At 53.3% G+C, this 16,616-nt stretch overlaps 1 protein-coding gene across 1 annotated transcript in view; it reads right to left on the bottom strand.

Moving 5' to 3' along the window:
* Nucleotides 1-559: 559 nt before the first annotated feature.
* SSUH2 (ssu-2 homolog) overlaps nt 560-16,616 on the bottom strand; it is a 25,740-nt gene continuing 9,683 nt past the window's right edge. The window contains exons 2-12 of the mRNA XM_021695262.1: nt 16,397-16,495; nt 15,932-16,013; nt 14,284-14,413; nt 12,785-12,845; nt 11,609-11,733; nt 10,524-10,586; nt 8,751-8,836; nt 7,315-7,407; nt 6,801-6,906; nt 4,936-5,043; nt 560-706 (exon numbers count right to left, since the gene is read on the bottom strand). Coding sequence (XP_021550937.1) covers nt 560-706; nt 4,936-5,043; nt 6,801-6,906; nt 7,315-7,407; nt 8,751-8,836; nt 10,524-10,586; nt 11,609-11,733; nt 12,785-12,845; nt 14,284-14,413; nt 15,932-16,013; nt 16,397-16,495 — 1,100 coding nt within the window. The remainder of the gene's footprint in view (nt 707-4,935; nt 5,044-6,800; nt 6,907-7,314; nt 7,408-8,750; nt 8,837-10,523; nt 10,587-11,608; nt 11,734-12,784; nt 12,846-14,283; nt 14,414-15,931; nt 16,014-16,396; nt 16,496-16,616) is intronic.

The following is a 16,616-nucleotide window of genomic DNA, read 5'->3' as shown; positions in this document are numbered from 1 at the left end:
TGAGCACCCCAGCCTTCACATCTCCCAGGTGAGACCCCAGACATCACAGAGCAGAGATAAACCACCTCCACTGTGTCTGCATCTGAATTCCTAGCCCACAGAATAGGGAGTAAATTTTGCTCTCGATGCCTAAGAGCACTGTGTGGTGCACATTAAGAGGCAGCCAGTTTGTAGGACAGCTCTAAACATCTGAGCAACACTCGGCTTAGCAAATGGCTCACGCTAGCAGCAGCACGGAAGAACAGAGACAGGCCAAGGGAGAGGCAAAATCTAACCACAAGCTCCAGCGGGGCAGGACGTTAGCTTGGAGACCAGAGGCATGGCCCCAGCCGCTTAAATTATTTGTTCCCAAAAAATGTGTGTAGCTGAATTCTCGTAGGTTAAACACATGATGGATCCCCCCAGAGGAACTCTAGAAAGACCTGTGGCTTGACAGATGATAAGCTGAATTGTCTAGAAGGACACACCGGGGTTTGTATAGGATTGTCCAATGCAGCCAATGACGAGCAAACTCAGGGACCTCATTTGTCCTCCTGGCTCTGGAGGTGGCTGGGCCACGTCAGATGATGGTACAACCACAGCAGTACCGCTCGGGGTAATCGACCACATACACTCTGTGGTCTGTGCCATAGATGTAGTAGACGTAAGTCCGTCCTTGGTACCAGTAATGCACTTCTGTGAGGGGGATCAGCTCGATGGTCTGGCGCTGGGGAAGCAATTGGCCAAGAAAAACTTCAGTGTTCTATTCAAGTCACTTGCCTGCTCAAGAACCTTCAGTAGCTCCCTACTTCCTAGGAGATGAAGTTCACGCTCTGGAGTGGGCATTATGGCTCCCATGTGCCTTTCCAGGTGCGTCTCCTACTACTCCCCTTCACACACACTAAGCTCTGGTCCAAACGGACTTCTCAGCATTAGCCACCATCTGATGATATGTTTCACAAAGTGGGGGCACAGTCATCCCCAGGGGCGTCCCAAGATGTATGGTAAGCTACCAGCCAAACGGGACATCTTTCAGAAGCATTACTTTTTAGATGGGGAGGAAGGGCAGAGAAAGGTGGAAGATAAAGCCATTTGAAGCATTTCTATATTAATACAGCCATGGAGATATTAGGGAGTCGATTATACAATTTGAATTAAATTTTAAGGTAAAACAATGACACCAAAGAAATTCCAAAATCTGGTGGTCCGCTTCAGGCTTTTTTTTCTCAGGACTCTCCCTCCCTCACCATGGTCTGCATTGACCTTCCTTTGAGAGAGGTCTTTCTCAAACCCTCCCTCTCTTTTAGAAATGGAGAAACTGAGGCCCGTAGGCTCATGGAATTTCAGGTATGGAAGACCATCCAGGTCAAGCCCCGTATGTTTAATGCTCAAATCTCCTCCCCGCAACACCCTGTACCTAAGAGCCTGGGGCAGTCACTGCCCCCAGCAGAAGGGTCCTAAAGCCCCTCATGCTCCGGCCCCTTCTCTGAGCAGTTACTCTACAACCTTCCCAAACTGCGGGACTCTGAATGGAACATGGCAGACCACCTTGGGAGAACACTGGCGTCCTACTGAAACACGCGCCTCCATCAGCTTCAGGTGCTGCTGTGTTAGGGAGAGCTACGTACAGCTGACGTAGGAAAGTTACTCCCCATCGCTGAAGCTAAGCTTCCTTGGGCACGTCCCGTGGTCCAGGCTCTGCGTCAAACCCCCAAAGTTCTTCTGCATAAGATGCTTCTTTGTCCCAGACTCACATCTAGGGGGTCCCCAAGCCCAGAGGGAGGTGGTGTGGACAGCCCAGGATTAGACCTTCTGAGGGTCTAACTTCAGGAAGTTCCATTCCTTGGGAACAGTTCCAAGTCCTCTCTCGGTAGGTGATGGTCCAGAGGCCACCGGGGAAAGGGAAATAGGCCGGGCAGGGGATTTTGAGAAACAGGCTCCCCACTGCACGGGAGGGGCAGCCGAAGGGCAGTGTGACATTGTGGCAGGAAGCGGGTACTCAGAGTCAAGAAGTGCCTCTTCCATGAAGGTCCCTGCATGATCTTGCACTTGCTTGTTCTAGGAAGTGGGGATAAAAGCTTCTATGCCACAGAGTTGCTGAGATCACCAAATGAGATCCAGGGACTTCCCATATGCCAGAAAGTGGTGTCTAAGTGATAATTTTGGAAATCAAAGGCAGAAGACCCCTCTTTGATATTTTGTTATGGAAGACACAAAATGGGCACCAAGAGACAAGAAAAGGTGGGAGCCCACGTCACTGCTCTGAGTGCCTGGGCAGCAGGATCCTTTCCGACCTTTTCTGCCAGGATCAAAGGGACAACAATACCACCCCCTCCGGCCTCCATTTGCTTCTGATTCAAAAGGCTACAGATTGGTTAGGACATCAGCTGCCATCAAGTGGCTGCCTTGTAATCAGCCACGGATCTGTTGGCACACTTTGGCACCCCCCAGGACGAGCAGTTTCCAGGTCTGAGAGCAATGGGGGTTGGGGGGGGGCACGGTGTCATGACAGGTGTGTGCTCAGGCTGACTCCACTCGCTAACTTCTCAATCCTGAACAAAATATCAGCATGCATCTTTGTCTACAAATGCGGGACCAGAAAGATTCATAGAAGAGCCCTTTTCTCCAATGGCACTCTCTTTTAACAAAATCCGCCCACCTGCCCCCGGTTTACCCTTCCCTGCTCCGGGACTGGTTCACAGGGGGCTTGTGTTGCCCAAGACAGGACTGTCCTGTAGGGGAGAGCCCCCGAAGATCCAGGCCTGTCACAGACACACTGTGTGGTCTCAGGCAGCTCACTTCCCCTATCCAGCCTCAGTTGTCCCAGCTGCCAAATCAAGGGCTCAAAATCAGATGGTCAGTCTCAGAAGTAAAAGAATCCCAGAATAACTGCAAGTGCCTGCAAGCTGCTAAAATCAGGCCCTTATCTTCTTCCCATTCCCAGAGTCAATACCCCAATGTTGGGGGCTCTTTGTGTGACCCACACCATTAATACTAGTGAGGCAAAAGCAAAGTCCCACAGGGGTGATGCTCTGGGGGCTTCCGTGGACACTGTTCTTGCCTCACATTCCTGCACATCTGCTTCTTTTCTGCTACTCACAGCCCATCGTTCTTCTGCAGGGTCCTGTCCTTGAGATACAGAACCCCCCTCACACACAGGGAGCACAACCAAGCCCAGATTCCTCAGCCCCAGGCACACCGTTGCTGAGGTGTAACTGATGCTCAGAGCTCCTGTGGGATGGGGCAGCGAGCCGACCCTCATCACAATGCGCCCTTCTGTGACCCCTGCCCCTCCGGCTCTGCCCCCCCCACACCTCCTTGACAGGTTTCTCCTGGGAGCCCTTTCTTCATAAATGTCCTACACACAAGCTCTTGTCTCGAAGCTGCTTCTGCAGACCCCAACCTAAGGCAACGTCCAACCCAGCTTATTCTACAGATGAGGACACTGAGGCCCTAAAAAGGAAGAGCGTGGCTTGGAGCCACAAGCGGGTGCCAACCTGGGACGGGAACTGTCCCTGCGGTGTGTCTGGCCCCAGATCCCCCTCAGCGGAGACCCCGGTAAACCTGCACTGCCTCTCAAGGATTGGTGTATCTTGAACGCAGTGAGTAGCAACATTTGGCTTGGAGCTAGGAAGTGGGTTCTGCTCCTGGGCTCTTCCACTAAGCAGCTGTGTGATTTTAGGTAAATTACTTCCACTCCCCGAGCTTCCTCTGATTTACTGGAAACGTCATGGGTTGGGGCTAGGCAGGGGTAGCCGACAACAGCCCACAGGCCAGAGCCAACCCGTCAGCCCATGTAGTATTCCTAGCGTTTTCAAATTTTTGTTCTCAATATTGAAAAATTGGAAGGTTCCATATAAAAATCTGGGGTCTCAGAAGGTCTGAAATCGCTGCCCTTTTGCCTACACAAGGATGAGTGGTGGCCCACCCCCTTGGATAAGGCGGCTCTCCCACCCATGTTACTACCCAGCGGTGGCAGGCCTTTGAGTTTGCAGTGCCCCAAATCCGTGATTTCTGAGGCCCATTGCCGCTCCAAGATGGTCATCATTACTTTTTAATAAGTGCATCCTTCTCTCTCCTGCAGACAGGGGAGACGTGCAGAGAGAGAAGGGGAAATACTTATTGTAAAGGGACCAGAGGGAAAAGGGACATTTTGAGCACCAGTTTCCAGGCATTTAAAGTACTGCATCTCTACCAAAACCCGAGGTGGTGCAAACACTGGTGAGAAATCGGACTTCAGGGAGAAGGAAGTACCTGGCCCAGAACCACATTGAGACACAGGGAAACCAGGAATTAAGCCCAGTCTAAAAGACTCAGGAGCTCCGGCGCTGGCCATTCCCTGGCCAAACCCCCAGCTCCCCCAGCCACCTGCTGCCATGACCACTCAAAGCCGCAACAGGCACCACCGCCACCTAGTGGCCATCCCGACACAGCACCAAAGCAACCCTTAGGCCCGAAGCCGTCCCTGCCCACGACAGAAAGTGCTCCTGAGGGGCAGGACTCCGGGTTCCAGACTTGCCTATGACCCCGAGTGTTGAACTTTCCCTCTCTCTCTCTGACGATTCTAACACACGGGGTTAGAGTCAAAATCACGCTGAGCCACAGTCCTGCTTGAAACCCGACAATAAATAGCTTCCCATTGCTCTCAGGATAAGAATCCTAATCTCTATGTCCAGTGGTCCCGCCTGCCCCTGAGGCCCCACACTGCTCTGCTCTCTGCCCTCTGGACACATGGGCCTCTGGTCAGTCTCTAGTACTCCCCCCCCCCCCCCCCCCTAAGCCAGGGCTCCTTTCCTCCACCATTCCCCTAGCTGGCGCCTTCCCTCCCTTCTCTGGAGGGGGCCCTCCAGCAAAGGGAACAGCCCATTCCTTCATGTGACCAGAGGGCCAGCACCCTCCGAGCCCTAGTCCGGCCCCAGAAGCCTCCCAACAGCCCCCGGTCCCCACCCCACTCACCTGCTGCAGGACTCGGGCCCGGGAGGCCAGGGCAGCGCTGTGCTCGGCAATGCCCCTCTGGGAGGCCAGAGAGATCTCCCGCAGCGGGAAATCCACAATGGGGTACACCTGCAGGAGAGATGCAGCCCGCCTCACTGGCCTGAGGCTGTCAGCACCTGGAGCCTTGCAGCTCTGATTCACAGGGGTGGAAAATGAGCCCAGACAGGGGAGGGCCCGAGGCCACCCAGTGAGTGGTTGGGGATTGTTTAACCTCCAGGGGCCTTTGATTACGCACCAAGAAAGGGGGGCTGTGGACCGAGCACTCCTTCACCTGCAGCCCACTCTCACCCTGCACCCCTCTGCTGCTCTCTGACTCGGGCGGGGGGTGGGCCTTCCTGAGGGGCGATGCCCCAGCTGAGCCAGACTGACTGGGGCAAAGAAAGGAGGCTGAGGATTATTATTCCGACATAAAAAAGCAGGAAACCTTGCCAGTTTCGACAACATGGATGGGCACTGAGGCCGTTATGCTAAAGCAGATAAATCAGAGAAAGACAAATACTATATGATCTCACTTACATGTGGGATCTAAAAAACAAACTCATAGATTCAGAAACAGATTGCTGGTTGTGGGGTATGAAATGGGAGAAGGGGGTAAAAAGGTACAAATGTAGTTATAAAATAAGTAAGTCCTAGGGATGTGATTGATGTCCAACGTGGTAACTGCAGTTAATAGTACTGTGTTGTATATTTGAAAGCTGCTCAGAGTCTAGATCCTAAAAGTTCTCATCATGAGAAAATAAAAATTGTAAGTGTGTGGCGAGGGATGTTAACTAGACATTGTGGTGATCATTTCACAACACATACGAATATTGAATCACTGCTGTACACCTGAAAATAATGTATGTTATTATGCCTCAATTTTTAAAAATACATACTATAAAGTGAAAGAAAGCCAATCTGAAAAGGCTACTTACTGTAAAAAGAAAGAAAAGAAAGAGAGAGGGAGAAAAAAAAAAAGGAGGCTGAGCACCTGACCCTCTTAGAGAAAACAGGCCCTCTCAGACGTCCAACGCTTCTTGGCCAAGTTCCCGGCCAAGGCCTACAGCAGAGGTTGGCAAATCTCTTCTATAAAGGGCCACACAGTAACTATTTTAGGCTCTGTAGGCCACAGGGTCCCTGTCTCAACTACTTGACTCTGCCCTTGCAGCAGGAAAACAGCCACAGACAATATGTAAACAAACAGGCATGGCTGTGTTCCAATAAAACTTTATTTACAAAAGCAGGCCAAGGGCCAAGGACCACTGGCATGTCTCATGTCTTAGCTCCTTGCTCTGCACAACTCACATCCCTCCTGTTCCACTGCCCTCTGCTGTTCCTCAAGGCCTCCCTCTGCAGCTCCCTCTGCTGGACACCTTGGCTCCAGAGACCACAGGGTCCACTCCCCCACTGCACTATTCGCGTCTTAGCCCGGTGTCACTTCCCAGCCCCCAGCTGAACCCACACCCATTCCTGTCTCTTTCCCCTGCTTGCACGTTTTCCGTGACCCTTGCCACTATCTGACATTGGGGTGAAATATTATTACCTTCTCCCTCACCAGACTATGAGATCTATGAGGGCAAGGGTTTTGTTTTATGGTATCCCCAGGGCCTACAATAGTGCCTAGTATGAGAGGAGGGTCTCAAGGTTCATGTCAGGGTGTGGAAGGAGGAAGGGAGGGGTCAAGCATGTGGAATTCGAGAAAGAACTGGCCCCCCTGGGTCCCAGCAGGTTCTCCCCTGCTCAGCAGCACTGTTCCCGCCCAGCCTGTCTTTCCATGAGAAGCAGCCCTCACAGGAGTGAGGGGAGAACCCAGGTTCCCTTGTGATGGTCTTGGAAGCCCTCCTTACCATGGTGCTTTCATCCTTAAAGAGGCTTTCTCCTTTGGCTTTAGCAAGGAGCTCCCCAGGGCAATTCAGCCGGTGCTCAGACACGAACTCAAACAGGCTGTTTTTCCTGGAAGTGGAGAGGATGAGGAACGGAGTACACGGTGTGTGGGGTGAAGAACACAGGCTGGAGGGCTTGCATTCCTACCGCTGGGACCTCGGGCAAGCTCCTTAGCATCCTCATCTGTACCATGGGAAACCGGTAAAGTACTGACAGCTCTGTTCTATTACCTCATTCGGTCCTCACCTGTGAAGTGCTTCGCACGGTGCCCCACAGGAGAACCCCGTAATGCCTGGGGGCCTCCCCTGACACCTGACACGGGGATTTCAGACCCAGGGGCCTCTCCCCTTCCCAAGGCACCTGAAGCCCTTTTCTTCCGGCACAGGTCCCTGCACTGTGAAAGCCCGCAGGAACCAGTCCAGGCCACGTCCCCCGGCCACCCCCACTGGGCCACAGCATTGAGACACTGCCACATACCACACGATGACCAGCTGGATGAAGTGCAACAGTTTCTTCTCTCCCTTGCAGGTGGCACAGGTCTTGTTGCCCCTCCCTGAGCAGGTGCTGCACCTGAGAGGGGCACGTGGTCAGCACGTGGGTAGTCGGGGGGGCCTGGCAGCTCCTTGAGGGCTCACCCGAAATCCTTCCTCATAGAGGTGGACTAAGGTGAGCCTCAATTGCTTCCACCTGCCCACCATCTAGACCTCCTGCTTCTGGTGGCAATGCCCCAGTTTCCCTTTGGAGACCACGCTTTTCCCACCCTGACCACATGGATTGTGGGCTTGCCCCCACCCCTTCTATGACCAGCTTGGGACGTGGGCTTGGCCCATCAGCTTATTCCATCTGTCCGGCCACAGGGGCTGGCACAAAGATGAGTACATGACCCTGGAAAGTGCAATGAGATCTGCCCTCGAAATTTTTGTGAAGCTATCAGCAAAGGCATATGCTTTTTGACTGAGGCTACTAAGCTTGGAGCTGTTGGTTGTCCCCTCTGTCACCACAAGAGACAGCTTGCCTGAGAATGAAGCCAACACAAAGGAAAGCAGAGTGAGGGATGGAGACAGAGTCCTGGTGACATTGTTTAAGCACCTGGATCCAGCTGAACCTGAAGCCATCCCAGAAATATAATCCTGGACTTTTCTGTTACAAGGGCAGAATTTTTTTTGTTAAGCTCATTTGAAATAGGATTCTTTCACTTGTAAACAAAAGAAACCTGAGCTTCTTTCCAAATCAAAGACCTTCTTTACCAACCACAGGTGGCAGGTCTGCCAAAGCTTTGCTCTCTGGCTTCTTAGAAGGATGGCCTGGGCCTCAATGAACCAAAAGTATCATTAACCAACACAACTCTGAATAGTCTCACTCCTCATGGTTTCCTGTTTCCCTTTAAAGATTTATAAATACATTAAGGACATGATTTACAAAATGCAATGACCCAGTATTTGCAAAGCCCTGTGAACAGAGATGGAACTTTGTTGATTTAGTCAGTCAACCAACCTTCCTTGACTCCTCCACTCAAGCCCTGCAATGAGTTATAAATAAGGGTTTGCCTAAGTCCTGATCCTCAGAGAGTTACAGATCTCACCTACAGATCTGGTTTTCTGTGTTCATTTCCTCACCATGTGAGCAGGAAGAAGTCTCCCCTCCTTCCTCCCTTCCTCTCCACAGTGCCTCATTCCTTACATCTGACCCATAGATGGCTGGATGAGTCCTAGTCTCATCTCAAAATAGCAAGCCTGGAGGAGAGCTCACCCATTATACAAATATTTACTGAGCACCTGCTAGGCACAGTGCTCTGGGGCACAAGAGTGACAAGACAGGGCACCTGACTGCCCTCCAGAAGGGCAGATGATGAAAAGCAAGAAAGCTGGTAACTGAGAGCCCTTCACCTCGGTGCTGGGGAGACCCGCTCGTACCTCCGCCGGCCAGACCCCGAGCACATCTGACACCTGCGGGACTGCTTGGCTTTGCGCTTGGCTCCGCTGCAGGATGGGCACCTCACCTGTGGACACAGCAGAGCCTCAGCCCCCGCTGGCCTCCCAGGGAAGAGGGGCAAAGGGCATCCTGAGACCCGCTTCAAATCCCAACGTGGTGACCTTGAACAAGCCACTTCCTCTCCCTGGGCCTCCGCTCCCTCAGCTGGAAGGTGGGAGGGGTGAATGTTGTGGACCTTTGGGCCCCTCCAGCTGTAGCCTTCAAAGATGCTACATCCTCGCCTCTGTGTTTCTCCTGAGACACCATCCTCCCCTGCTCCTCTTGGGTCCCCACCACCCCTGAGACTGCACCCTGACCAAACGGCCATGGCCAGAGGGACTGGGAAGAGGGACAGGCTGGCTGAGTTGGGGATGGGGAGCTCGGTCTTGGAAAGGCCCCAAGGCTACGCTCCCACAGTTGGCTCAGAGTGGACTGCGGAGACACTCCAGGAAAAGCCTAAGGGAGGAGGGTGGGGAGGAAGGAGAGCAGGGGTGGAGGGAGGAACACAAAAGACCACAGGGAGGGGCTCCAAGAAGGCCCGAAGGAGGCATATGGCAGGAGTGAAGGCAGAGGTGACAGAAGGGCCCCACAGGTGGCACATGAGTAGGCGGAGGAACGTACACAGCAGGGGGAAGGTGGGCGTCCAAAAGTGTGGCAGGGCAGGTGGGCAGAGAGAAGGATGGAGGAAGGCATGGCCTAGAGTGGCAAGTGGTCAATGTGTGTCTAAAAGATCAGAGCGAAGGGGGAGAGCGGAGGACACGTGAGGAGCATGGGCTTCCTCCTGGGAGGTCAGCAGCCCTGAAGGGTTGTGAAGAGGAGGCTGATGGCTCCAGAGCCTGGCTGTGAACTTAGGGACCTGTACTAGGTTGAACAGTGCCTCCCCCGTCCCCAACCACCACCACCATTTACATCCACCAGAGAACCTCAGAATGTGCCTTTATTTGGAAAGAGTCTTGGCAGGTGTCATTAGTTAAGATGAGGTCATGCTGGACTAGGGTGGGCCCTCACAAGGACGCCTGAGGAGACCGAGGACACACGTGCAGAAGGCCACGTGACAACAGAGGCAGAGGATGGAGTGGTGCAGCAAGGACTGGGGACTGCCAGAAGCCAGCAGTGTGGCTCAGGGCCTCCAGAAAGAACCAACCCTGCTCACACCTTGATTTTGGACTCCTAGCCTCCAGATATGTGAGAGAATAAATATCACTTCTTTTAAGCCCCCCAGTTTGTGGTAATTTATTACAGAAGCCCTAGGGCACTAACTCAAGGCCCCCATCTATTCTGGCCCTCGAAGCCCCCTGAACTTCACCTTCTCAGACTCATCACCGAATACTACATGTGCTGGTCACCTGTCGGTCTTCCCCAAGGACAGAGGGTCCCCGGTGGGAAGGCCCCCAGGTCTGAGTCCTCTTACAGGGGCCCAGCACTGAGTGGGTACTCAGTCTCAACAAATGTTTGTTTGCAGACAGATGAGAAACAGAGAGAAGAATTAAAATCATGAACCATAAACCATCGAAGTGAACAAAGGCCAGTAGCGAATGCCCAATCCAATTTTCCCATTTTACAGGTGAGCAAACAGAGGCCCAGAAAGGGAGGATGACTTGCCTCAGGTCACACTGTTAGTGGAGGAGCCCCGGGCCCCCAGCCCAGCCCTCCGTCCCTGCAGGGGCCCTCCTCCCCCAAGATCATTAACTCACCAGCAGCCACCCAGGACTCACCATGCCAGCCCCATGGCAGCCGCTGCATTTGTAACGCCCACGCCCACGACATTTGTGGCATCCCTGGAAGTGAAAAGCTCTCCTTGGCTCCAGTTTCCCAAGCACCAACGCCTCCTGATTTCACCAGCCCCACACCCACCCCATGGCGTCCCCAGTCCCAGGCCCAGCATGAGAAGACGGCCATTCTCATTTGCCTAGGATTCCACAGGGCCTTGAATGCCAAACCAAGGAGATCATATTACCATCTCTTCGGGGCCCCAGCCCAGTCTGTTCTCCAAGCTCCATGTCCTAACTCATGGTCCCAGGCTAAACCACAAAGGCCGGTGTCCTTGGCCCACTGAATAGCTAAGAGGTCTTTGGGAATGGAAGTCATAAAAAAAAATGCACAGCATTTCTGTGAAAGGCAAAGAGTTAGCTATTGGAATCTAATCCCTGAATCAAAATAGCCTTTCCACTCTTGAGAAAAGAACGGAACCCGCTCTGGACCTCTTAAAGTCCCCGTCATCATATGATGCTACGAAAACTCAGAGGGGAAAGTTACATGCTTGAATCAAGTTCTAAAGTGAAAATGAGAACATAATAGGAAATATCTCATCTGTGCTTTTGTAATATATTAGGTTAGCCTCGCCTTGTGTCATGATTATATTTCCATAAAATGGGACAGAAGTCAAATTCTGTCCCTTTACTGACTTTGCTGAAAATCCAAATAATGTTTGAGCTTTATTTTATATCTGTTTCATTCATCACTTCAGCTGTTTACTGTCAGGCAAAAATAAAAAACAAAAATAAATTAAAAACACTCAGATGGTCTAGGAATGTGAACACTCACTGTTTAAAGCTGGTGACAGTTTGGTAAATGGAATCATCCTTTCGCTATGTGATTACTCCCTAATTTGCATGGAATTTTGTATGGGTCTATATTCCACACTCTGGGTTTCCTTAGAGTTCGCCTTGCTGATAGCCAAGGAATGAACCACCGGTCTGCATTCTGGGTTTCCTTTCTAAAAAGATAAAGTTTGAGGAAATATACAGTGCCTGGGAAAGCAGCTCAGAGAGAAGGGCAAAGATGCCAACCATCACGTTACCTTGACCAGTGACGAGTGAGGGACTTGAAACTTCCTCATGTCTTCCTGAAACATCGGGGGGACCTGGACCCTGATGTCCCAAAGCCTGGGGGAGGTCCCTCTTTGTGGCCCATCCACTGACTGGTCTGATACAGAAAGGGATTGTTGTAAGGCCAGTGAACAGCTGCAAGGACAAGCTTTCATTTATTTACCAAATAGTACGGAGCTTTCACTTGACGCCAGGCATTAGGCAAGATCCTGGGCTATGGGACGGGTAGACAAGGAGCCCCTCAGAGTTCATGGTTAAGCACCCAAGTGTTGGGAGTTGAACAGACCTGGTTTGACTCCTGATTCTTCCACTTCCTAGCTGTGTAACTCCAGGCAAGTTACTCTACCTCTCCGACCTTCAACTCTCTTCTCTCCCAAATGAGATAAATATAGGGTACCCACCAGATAGGATGGTAGTGAAAATTAAATAGAAGGCATAGAAATGCTGAGCGCCGGGCTGGCCCCTGAGAGGGATCAATAACAAGAACTACCATCACTATCGTGACCGTCCCCACCTCCTTCTTTCTCCTCCCCCCTCCTCCGTTCAACGAGATAAGACAGGGGCAACCACCATACGAGGTCATAGGATATGCAGAGAGCTTTGGACCAGAGCTGCATAAAGGCTCTGAAAACTCAGAAGACTGGCTCCTTCTATTGGGGAAAGTGTCAGCAGGTGAAGAAATCCTGAAAGGCTTCATGAAAGAGGTGACACAGGAGCTGAGTCTTGAAGGATGAACCAGAGTGGTCATCAGAGAAAGAAGGACATAGGGCTCCCCAGGGAGAACCCTCAGCCTCCAAGCGGGGTTCAGCAGCAGGTGGGATGGCACAGTGAACAGGGTCCTAGAGACTCCGGGAGGCACTGGAGTTGGCCTCAAAGGCAGGCGGATGCCCAAGCACACACGCTGCCTATGTCTATGACCAAAGGCAAACACTAGACTTTCTGCAAACCACTTCCCAGACAGGAAGGATTTGCTGAGATCAGCGCTGGAAAGTCCAAGATGAAAGCTCACCCTCTCTTTTTCCAGGGGATGGGGAAACTGAGGCTGCCAGCAGAAGCGCATCTTATCCAGGGTTAGTGGCTAAGACGTGTCCTGCTATTTTCCACCAGCCCCTATCAGATTTGCTCCCAATTAAACTGATTTCACTTACTAGTAAAGGGTTGAAATGTCCATTCGCTTATTCTGGATTCGGTAAAAGTCTCTAGTCGATACTACAGAGGGAAAAAAGCCCAGCATGTTCACACTCATGCCCTTTAGGAAGACAACATTATACAAAACGAAGAAGCTTCCCACCTGCTGAGCCTCAGAGGGGAAATCGACAGGCCCCACTCCCAGCACCACAGGCTGCTGAGAAGAAGCTGGCAACAACGATTTCTGCTCCAGACACCCCCAGACGTCTGCGGGGAGATCAGTCAGCCCCAGGAAATCTCTCCTGACAGGCTCACAACTGGGGTGGTTTCAGCCCTCCATTTCTTTATACCCAGAATGTTCTACAAGGCAAGCTGCGGAGCAGCAAAACTGCCCTTTGATAGATGGAGACCGATGGAGTCTGCTTCTCCAAACGTCCTCTTCGGAGGAATTTTTCTGCCCGATGTCAAGAGCCTCCTTCTTGAGCTCCTCCACAAAAATCACAAAACAGGAAGGGGTCTTGGACACCAGCTGGCTCCTCCTTTGACACTGGAGGAGACAGAGCTCACAGAGGCTGGCTGACTTGCCCAAGTTCACACAGCTACACAGGCGCTTCTTCTGCCAGCCTCCTGTCCTAAGCGCTCCCTGCGAGGCTTGTGTGGCTTTGGTGGGACCGTATGCTCTCCTGCGCCAGTGACACTGGAAAGTGTGGACTCCAAACCTGTCCCATGGCCCAGTCAACGCAGAAGGTGACACAGGTACCTGCGGTGGCCTCAGGTGACACAGGTACCTGCGGTGGCCTCAGGTGACACAGGTACCTGCGGTGGCCTCAGGTGACACAGGTACCTGTGGCGGCCTCAGGTGACACAGGTACCTGTGGCCTCAGGTGACACAGGTACCTGTGGTGGCCTCAGGTGACAGAGCTACCTGTGGCCTCAGGTGACACAGGTACCTGCGGTGGCCTCAGGTGACACAGGTACCTGTGGTGGCCTCAGCACCAGGATCTCCCTGGAGCTTCAGGCCCAAGGGTAACGAATTAATGATTCCTTGGCACAGATGTGACTTGGGGGATCAAGGGGGCCACATGGAGCTTTCTCGGCCCACCCCTGCTGGAAGCAGGTTAGTCATGTGTTAAGGACGTGGACTTTGGGCCAGCAAACCCCAGTTAGAGTCCTAGCTCTGTCACTCCCAGCTGTATGTTTGGGGCAAGTAACTCCACCTCTCTAAACTTCCAGTTCCTCGCCCTTGAACAGGTGACTGTCATATCTACCGTGTAGGGTAGCCACTGAGGACTTCATATGACGTATATGTGATGTGCTTCCCACGATGCCCAGCACGTTCGAGCTTTTCAGCGGACCACAGACCAGAGAAGCGGCACAAAGGGCTTCGGGGTCACCCCTCTTCATACGCGCCACCCCCCCAAGACTCCTTTCTCCCGTTTGCCATCACACAAGCCACCCCCCACCCAGGACCTAATGCCTGAGGCGCCCCGGGGTGCCCGCCAGGCCCAGGCCCCCTTACCCTGCAGAGGGTCTGCTGCTTGAGCTTCTGGATGACAAGGTCACCGGCGGCTGCGCGGCCATAGCAGCATTTGGAGCTCACAAAGCTGAGGAGGGCTTCCCGAGCCACTTCCTCTGTCACCATGGGGACTCTGCTGGGGACAGAGCACAGAAGCAGGATCTCTGGAAAGGGCCTCCAGGCTCCGCCGGGCCAGCCAGCCTGCTCTTAACCGAGGCCGGGAGAAAGGGAAGGGCCTGGCCGCGGCCCACCGTGGTGGGAAAGCACTCAGGGCTCCATCTGGGGTGGGCATCTCTGGCACAGGGAGCTGTGTGAACAGACGCCCGCAGCGGGAACACAGTTCTTTCCAGAGGACAGTAAAACTTCTTTAGCTAAAGCACAGGGCTCACAAGAAAGGCTGAGAGAATCTCAGAACTCAAACACACACACACACACACACACACATATTTAAACATGAATTAGGCCATTTTACAGATGAGGAAAACTGAGGTCTGCAGAAGATGTCACACAGCTAGAAGGAGGCAAAGTTAGGCTAGACCCCGTGCCTGCCCTTGGAGACCTTGATCTCAGCCAGAGGAGCTGTGAGCAGGGTTCACGGGAAGACCCCGGCCGGGAGCTATCTGACTGAGGTGCCCACAGAGAGCACCGTGAGCCCGCTGGGCCGCAGCAGCTGTGGCTGTGAGGGGCGCACAACCAACGGCCACCTCCTTGGCGCTCTCTTTGGAGGCCTCCCCGTCCTCCTAGAAAAGCCTGCCCTGAGGCCCAGCTGCCATGTCCCCTCCTAGCCAAGCCCTCCCCTGCCAACACCTACCAGAAGCAGGAGTCCCCTCCTCCTTCCCCTCCCTCCCATCTCCATTTACTTCTCCACAGCAGCCTGACTCCGAACAGTAGGACAGGGATGTCTCTCATGCACAGGGATGTCTCCAGCACCCGGGCCTGGGGCACCGGGGGGCCTGCGTGCATGCAGGAGGTGTGGGGCCCAGAACGGCCCAGAGGGCTCCACGGAGGAAGCGGGGTCTGCCCTGGGCACGGAAGGTGGGCGGCCAGGGAGGAGAAGGGGAGGCGCTCCAGGCTGCAGTGGGGCCAGGAGCACCCAGGAGACTCCTTGGAGGCAGGACAGAGCCACCCAGCCAAGAGGCGGGACCCAGAAAGCGGGGCTCCACCTTCTCTCTGCACAAAGCTGGCGCTCTGCCCAGAGTTCTGGGCCCAGGGGTCAAGAGACTGCTTCAGTGAAGGGCTAGAGAGTAAATATTTTCGGTTTCAAGGGCTGTGCAGTCTCTGCCTCACTCACCCCCTTCTGCTGGTGTAGTACAAAAACAGTCACAGACAGTAAGCAAACAAGTGAGCGTGGCTCTCTGTTCTGATAAAACTTGATTTACAAAAATAGGCAGTGGGTTGGATTAGACCCCGGGGGCTACAGTTTACAACCCCTGGTCCACACTCTGATTCTCAACCCCAGTTTGGTAGCCAAACAGCCTGGGGAGCTTGGTAAAATACACATTCCTGGCCTCTGTCCCTGGAGAATCTGATCCAGCAGGTCTGGGATCCTGAGGCCCTGGCAGGGTTGAGGTCCATGGACCCTAAAATCCCCAAGGAGGGCTCTTGGGGGGGCGGGGCAAGGGGGACATCCTATGTGATGGCACCAGCTCACCTGTGTTCCATGAATGAGGACCAGCACCTTTGTTCCAGGGGTCTCCCGGGAGCCTCCAAAGGTGGGAAGAATATCTGCTGTCCTGGGGGAGAGGGGAAGGGGCAGGGGCTCAACAGCCTAGCCCAAAGGCACAGGTGTTTGTGGGGCGAAAGAAGGAAAGACTGGCTGAACGTGAGGCTGAATGAGACAAAGGGAAAGAGCCCCACGTGCTAATGCAGCTAATGCAAGAATGGTTCTCAAACCAGCATGATTCCAGTCTTAGACAGGGATATGGTCATGGAATGTTCGTGGACACAGGGCTGATGCCCCATGTCCTCCCGTTCCCCCCCAATGGTGACAAGAGGCTTCCCAGGGTGCCCCAGAGGAGAGGCAAGCCATCCCAGCACTGGCCTGGTCCAGAGACGTCTCCCCCAACCAGCATGAGCCCCAGGAAGAAGCTGCAGGAACCAAGACTCACAGACTTACCACCTCCTTGAAGAAGCCAGTCACAGCTGGTCAGTCTCTCCAGGAGCTCGGCTGGGGGCGCCGGAGGACTCTCGGCCTCGAAGCTAAGGTCCACCACACCTGTGGGTGGAAGGCAGGCCTGAGCCTCTGGGGGGTGGCAAAGAGAGAGGGAGGGGCGGTTCACCGGAAGCTGCCAAGTGAGGCTGGGTGCGTTATTTTTTTTTTTAATTTTATTATGTTA

The sequence above is a fragment of the Neomonachus schauinslandi genome, chromosome 1, assembly GCF_002201575.2.
Source record: "Neomonachus schauinslandi chromosome 1, ASM220157v2, whole genome shotgun sequence".
NCBI classification, from domain to species: domain Eukaryota; kingdom Metazoa; phylum Chordata; class Mammalia; order Carnivora; family Phocidae; genus Neomonachus; species Neomonachus schauinslandi.
This window is presented reverse-complemented; position numbering and strand designations above follow the sequence as displayed.